This window comes from Penaeus chinensis, chromosome 12 (genome assembly GCF_019202785.1).
Source record: "Penaeus chinensis breed Huanghai No. 1 chromosome 12, ASM1920278v2, whole genome shotgun sequence".
NCBI classification, from domain to species: Eukaryota; Metazoa; Arthropoda; class Malacostraca; order Decapoda; family Penaeidae; genus Penaeus; species Penaeus chinensis.
The window spans coordinates 41,266,992-41,274,016 of NC_061830.1; the positions used below are offsets into that span (position 1 = coordinate 41,266,992).

The following is a 7,025-nucleotide window of genomic DNA, read 5'->3' on the forward strand; positions in this document are numbered from 1 at the left end:
GCATCCTAACGCAACGAACAGACTCTCCACGCATCCTCACGCAACGAACAGACTCTCCACGCATCCTCACGCAATGAACAGACTCTTCAAGCATCCTCACGCGACGAACAGACTCTCCACGCATCCTCACGCAATGAACAGACTCTCCGTGCATCCTCACGCGACGAACAGACTCTCCACGCATCCTCACGCAATGAACAGACTCTCCGTGCATCCTCAGACTCCACGCATCCTCACGCAATGAACAGACTCTCCGTGCATCCTCACGCGACGAACAGACTCTCCACGCATCCTCACGCGACGAACAGACTCTCCACGCATCCTCACGCATCGAACAGACTCTCCACGCATCCTCACGCGACGAACAGACTCTCCACGCATCCCCACGCGACAAACAGACTCTCCACGCAATGAACAGACTCTCCACGCATCCTCACGCGACGAACAGACTCTCCACGCATCCCCAAGCAATGAACAGACTCTCCGTGCATCCTCACGCGACGAACAGACTCTCCACGCATCCTCACGCGACGAACAGACTCTCCACGCATCCTCACGCATCGAACAGACTCTCCACGCATCCTCACGCGACGAACAGACTCTCCACGCATCCCCACGCGACAAACAGACTCTCCACGCATCCCCACGCAATGAACAGACTCTCCACGCATCCTCACGCGACGAACAGACTCTCCACGCATCCCCAAGCAATGAACAGACTCTCCGTGCATCCTCACGCGACGAACAGACTCTCCACGCATCCCCACGCGACGAATAGACTCTCCACGCATCCCCACGCAATGAACAGACTCTCCGTGCATCCCCACGCATCGAACAGACTCTCCACTCATCCCCACGCAATGAACAGACTCTCCGTGCATCCTCACGCGACGAACAGACTCTCCACGCATCCCCAAGCAATGAACAGACTCTCCGTGCATCCTCACGCGACGAACACACTCTCCACGCATCCCCAAGCAATGAACAGACTCTCCGTGCATCCTCACGCGACGAACAGACTCTCCACGCATCCCCACGCGACGAATAGACTCTCCACGCATCCCCACGCAATGAACAGACTCTCCGTGCATCCCCACGCATCGAACAGACTCTCCACTCATCCTCACGCAATGAACAGACTCTCCGTGCATCCTCACGCGACGAATAGACTCTCCACGCATCCCCACGCGTCGAACAGACTCTCAACGCATACCTACGTGACGAACAGACTCTCCACGCATCCCCACGCGACGAACAGACTCTCCACGCATCCTCACGCGATGAACAGACTCTCCACGCATCCTAACGCAACGAATAGACTCTCCACGCATCCTCACGCGTCGAACAAACTCTCCACGCATCCCCACGCGACGAACAGACTCTCCACGCATCCTAACGCAACGAACAGACTCTCCACGCATCCTCACGCGATGAACAGACTCTTCACGCAGCCTAACGCAACGAATAGACTCTCCACGCATCCTCACGCGTCGAACAGACTCTCCACGCATCCCCACGCGTCGAACAGACTCTCCACGCATCCCCACGCGTCGAACAGACTCTCCACGCATACTAACGCAACGAACAGACTCTCCACGCATCCCCACGCGTCGAACAGACTCTTCACGCATCCCCACGCGTCGAACAGACTCTCCACGCATCCCCACGCATCGAACAGACTCTCCACGCATCCTCACGCATCGAACAGACTCTCCACGCATCCCCACGCGTCGAACAGACTCTCCACACATCCTCACGCATCGAACAGACTCTCCACGCATCCTCACGCATCGAACAGACTCTCCACGCATCCTCACGCATCGAACAGATTCTCCACGCATCCCCACGCGACGAACAGACTCTCCACGCATACCCACGCGACGAACAGACTCTCCACGCATCCCCACGCGTCGAACAGACTCTCCACGCATCCCCACGCGTCGAACCGACTCTCCACGCCGCCTCACCACCGTGTGGGCAGACAAAACAGCGAGATTTTCGGCAGGTGCAAGATACAGCGTCGAGGAATTAGCAACTTGGGTATTTTCTTTCCTCCGCTTCTCGCCTCGTGCATCGTAAAAGTATTATGCGGTCCCTTTGTGTCGTGTCTCGTTACGTTTTATTTACAACACCGTGGATGTGGTAGGGCCCCGATGCTCTCATTAGCTTTTATATGATCTTTTATTTTTCTAAACATTTTTATATTTCCTTGTTTTTGTTTGTTGTTTTGGTGTTGTGAATTTTTTGTGTGTGGTCGGACCACCCTATGGGTAGTTTTTTTAAATTATTTATATGTAGGTATTTTTTGTTTGCATCTTTTTTTGCGTCTTGTTTTCATTTTGTTTCTTTTGTGGTTAAAATTCTTTTCCGTAATCTGCTTTTTATTTTCTATAACATTTTAATTTTCCTCTTTTGTTGTTTTTCGTGTGGTCGGACAACCATAAGATTTTATATATAATTTAAATATACATATATATACACGCATTTTATATATTCTTTTTCCATTAGCATCTTCTCATCGTTTTGTTTTTCTTTTTCTTTTCTTTAGATTCCTTCGTAATATTCTTTTATTATTTTCGTGTACTAGATATTGTCTACAGCGAAAGCGTTAATTACACAGTCATCAACAGTGTGATTAGTCACTCTATACAATGCTAATAAATATGATTATCATTACATAGTTCGCTGTTATTACCGTAGACTGTAACATCTAATATTGCCTCATCTAATATAATCAACTTTTGGGAATTATTGTTGACATCGTTATCATCATTATCTCTGTTATCTATCTATCTATATAAAAAAAATCACTTTCGTTATCATTGTTTGGTTACTATTTTAGTCAACCAGAGAATAACAACCTTTTGTATTATTCTACTCAGACAATTTAAACTTGTTATTGTTGTATGTTTCGAGAAGAGAGAGGAGAACAGCAGGTCATTTGAAAGTCCATTTTAATGCTAATTCAGTTATGTTGAACTTCAGCATATTATAGTCGTATCAGTCATATTTCGAATAGAATTATTAATCCATAAGATTATATCCCTAATCCTAGTCATTTTCAACTTCACTGGATAATAATTGTGTCTATATCCAGATTTTTTTTCCACCAAATACCATTGACTATGATAATAAAACTCAGTACATATTAATCCAACTGTTTAATTCATTATCACAAAAAGCCTATCTATTACAACAAACATCACCACATTTACAAAAATAATCTAAAAGTCACTGGCCACGTAATGAATGAGTTAAACAAAAAAATCTAATCCTAATGAAAGCACTGATGAGTTCTTGGAACCTCGTTTAGTGAAGAAAAAAAGAGAGAGAAAAAAAGAAAAATATCGAGAGCAGAGGGATACGGATGATAAAGTAGGAGAAGCACGTAAATAGATACGTGCGATAGACATTCTCAAGTGTGTTAGAGCCTATTGGTTCCATCTATATATTTCTTATTGTTTTCTGTGAGTTTCAAGACACAAAGACCGCCACAGAACATAAATACAACAACCTTTACACTTCTGACCCCTTAGCGTATCACGGCACATTATATAAATAATAAATAATCTTGTAATCATAATACTTATACACTAAACATATACATGATGTTTACACAGAAAGAACGTTTGTACTCTATGTACACATTAGAAGAATAATACTAAACATTGACTATCTGGAACACAAGAAGGGCAAGTGTCTTAGCAAAGGCAAATCATAGTCTATTACAAAGAAAAAAAAACGCATATTATTGCACTTGTATATATCCTTTCCGTCACGAAAAACGCACGGAAAAAAGTCTGTGACGCGTTAATGTTAGCTATATGTTCACAGCGTCTCTTCAGCATTCACAAACTAACGTGATTTGCCTTAGCTAAGCCACACTTCGCCCCCTGTGCTATTGCATGTTCCCAAATTGGGCCCGAAACCAAATTCACGATGCCTTTGTGACAGGAAAAGCTGTCGACTTTGAGAGTGATCTGTTTGGATTCCTATAACGCTGGTGATTTATAAAAAAAATAGATATCAATAGGCAAGTTTTGGCTGGATAAGCGACTTGAAAATGAATAGATTTTGTCTAAAATATCTGTAGAAAATATTATAAACTATTTGGACGTAGCACCGATGTGGAAGACATTTCTTTCTTTTCTTTAAGTACAAAAACCTTGCAGATTTTTTTTTTTCGTTTTGTAATTATGACAAAAAGGCGACCAATACTTTCATTTACGCGTCAGGAATACAACATAGAACATAGTCGCCGGTTAACTACTCTTCCTGCAAATTGACTCCAAGTGGCATGTATATAAATCCTGTTGCTCCATTTTAGTTATTTCTTGGGCACATTCTTTGGCATTATTTATTTCACACTCACATACGCACACACATACTAATTCAAATCAACTAACATTTATTTGGGGATTCAGAAAACAACCACTTGAAATCTCTATGACTGAAGACCCAACCGGGCTAATAATTCAATGATAATTATCTGACAAACGCTGCACTTACAACCTTAAGTTGCCGTCGTTGAGAATTGAATAAACCATTTCAATGAACACATCAAAGTAGCACCACATCCCTTAGACAAGATCCAAGGCAGTCAGTAGAGGACTCTCCGTTACCAGCAGTTTTACTTACAGTGTTTTGAGTGTCTGGCGACTAAAATATCAACGGGAAAAAAAAGACAAAAAAAGAAGAAATATTGTGTTACTTTAAGTAGCGTAACTCAAATGTCATTTCACGTTATTTGTGTTCAAAAATAATTTACCCCCCCTTCCGCAAAATCGATGGTGTAGGTCTAAGGCATCAAGTGCGAGGCGCGCCTGTAAACAAACCTCCAGACGCTTTTCCTCCACTGGTATAGTTTATTGGGCCGAAAAGCAGTCGCGAATGTCATGGGTGAGCATAATCGACCTTTGGCCTCGTTCCTCCCGTTTCTGAGGGCAGCAAGATAACTGTTTCAGAGTTACCCCACCGGCAGAGCATCGACACCGAGGCGGAACTCATATTTCAAGTCCCTTGTTGCGTCGAATACGGGGAGAGCTGTTGATTGAGTTGCAACGCAGGCTGCTGGTGCGTGTAGATGGGCGACTGGTAGGAGGGGAGGACGGCGGGGGACGTGATCATGGAATAGTGGGGGATGCTGGGGGAGGCGGTGACGCCCTGGGTGACAGGGTAGGCCTGGCAGTAGGGAGGCGGAGGGGAGTCGTACACGTGCTGTGAACCCTCGGTCCTCTGGAGCATCTGCTGCTGCTGCGTCGGCGGCGGCGGCGAGTGCTGGCCGTACATCATCTGCGACGCCTCCCCTGCCACCACGATCTTGCCCTGCATCTGCTGCGGAAGCTGAGGCTCTCGTCCATACATGACCATGTCACTGCCCACCATCTCCGCCTGCTGCTGCTGGTAGCTCAGAAGATGCTGACCCACGCGTCGAGGTCCTCCTGGGAGAACTCGGGCACTAAAGTCTCCGGCAATCCGAGTGCCATCTGGGAGCTCTCCCCCGAGGGCCTGCGCGAGAGCACGTGGCACCGGAGACTGAAGCGCACCACATCCTTGGGACCCGCACTCGGGGACGACACTGTCTGGGAGGAACACGAAGGAGTCACAACCTTGGTCAACGCCCGACGCTGAGGCCGTCACGACTCTCAGGGGTTTTATCTCATAGCCGAAAATATTCCTTTTTAAACTTAAATATTCCTTTTTAAACTTAAATATTCCTTTTTAAACTTAAATATTCCTTTTTTATGATCTTATTATCATTATTATTTTCATCCTATCAATTAGTTGGAAATGTACTTTCAACAGCTAATCAAGTATTCCAAAGAATCAAACTTAGACGAGGCGAAAGGACGTGGTTATAGACTCACCGCTGTGCTGGAGGGCGTCGTGCTCCATGAGAGGCGCCTCGGAGTCCAGGGGCATCCCGGGCATGATGCAGCCGGGCGAAGATCCCCGATAATCGTCATCGCCGGTGCGCATCTGAGGGAGAGGAACGTGTGAACTCTCGTGGGAAAGACTTCGAGTTGATTTTATAAATTGGTACATACGAACACACGGACGTACAAATGCGCGCACACAGACATACACTCAAACAAACATACTCAAACACACACACTCAAGTCACTCGCACACACACTCAAACACAAACAAACACTCAAACAAACACACGCACGCCTGCGAACTCAGCTCTCCCATACCTTTCTCTTCGCCAGCGCCTGCTCTTTGGCCGAATGGTTCTTGACGTGCTTTCTGAGCGAGGACGGGTCGGTGTAGCGCTTTTTACAGCCCGGCACGGAACACACGTACGGCTTCTGCAAGTGGTTGAGAAAGATGGGTTAATGGCGTTGCAGTGACAGTGGCAGTGACAGTGGTAGTGGCAGTGACAATAAAAGACCAGTGACAGTGGTAATGGAAGTGACAGTGGCAGTGACCGTGACAGTGTTAGTGACACTGGCAGTGACCGTGACAATGGTAGTGGCAGTAACAGTGACAGTGACAGTGACAGTGACAGTGACAGTGACATTAGCTGTGAGAGTGGCGGGAACAGAGAGATGTGCGTGAGCTCTTTCGGTCCAAGAGACGAGCAGGATGCGCACAGGTTTTTCTTGTTTGTTATCTTGTCAAAACGACTCGAGTTACAGAACTCCGTGATGCATATCTTGGACTCTTGCGTGCACCGTGAGAGATTGGATCTTACTTAACTTTTTTTTTATTTACTAGTGGAAGATATATGAGAGACATTCCAATACTCTAAGTGGGGTTTTTAAAAGTCTTACATAGATATGAATGAGAAATTAAGATGAAAATAAAATGAAATGGAGGTCTTATAATATAAAACAACTCTAAAATAAGATAAAGCTCTAGAATCATGTGGTCAAATCAACACCAAATAATTTCAAGCTAGAATTTTTTTTTATACTCTTCACCATGACAAAACGCTCTGACACAAAGCGCATGATAAAATGAACACGACTCTCACATGTCATCCATTAAGAGCAGCAAAGCGTTAAGGGTTAATTAAGTCA

At 45.5% G+C, this 7,025-nt stretch overlaps 1 protein-coding gene across 2 annotated transcripts in view; it reads right to left on the minus strand.

Annotated features, from left to right (window-relative positions):
• Positions 1 to 3,146: 3,146 nt before the first annotated feature.
• The window catches only part of LOC125031270, a 199,063-nt gene continuing 195,184 nt past the window's right edge, over positions 3,147 to 7,025 (minus strand). Inside the window, exons 5-7 of one of the 2 annotated variants that reach the window (XM_047621933.1) lie at positions 6,198 to 6,311; positions 5,868 to 5,979; positions 3,147 to 5,582 (exon numbers count right to left, since the gene is read on the minus strand). In XM_047621933.1, the coding sequence (XP_047477889.1) occupies positions 5,011 to 5,582; positions 5,868 to 5,979; positions 6,198 to 6,311 (798 nt within the window). In that variant the 3' untranslated portion in view covers positions 3,147 to 5,010. The remainder of the gene's footprint in view (positions 5,583 to 5,867; positions 5,980 to 6,197; positions 6,312 to 7,025) is intronic. The other variant, XM_047621934.1, reaches the window with a different exon arrangement.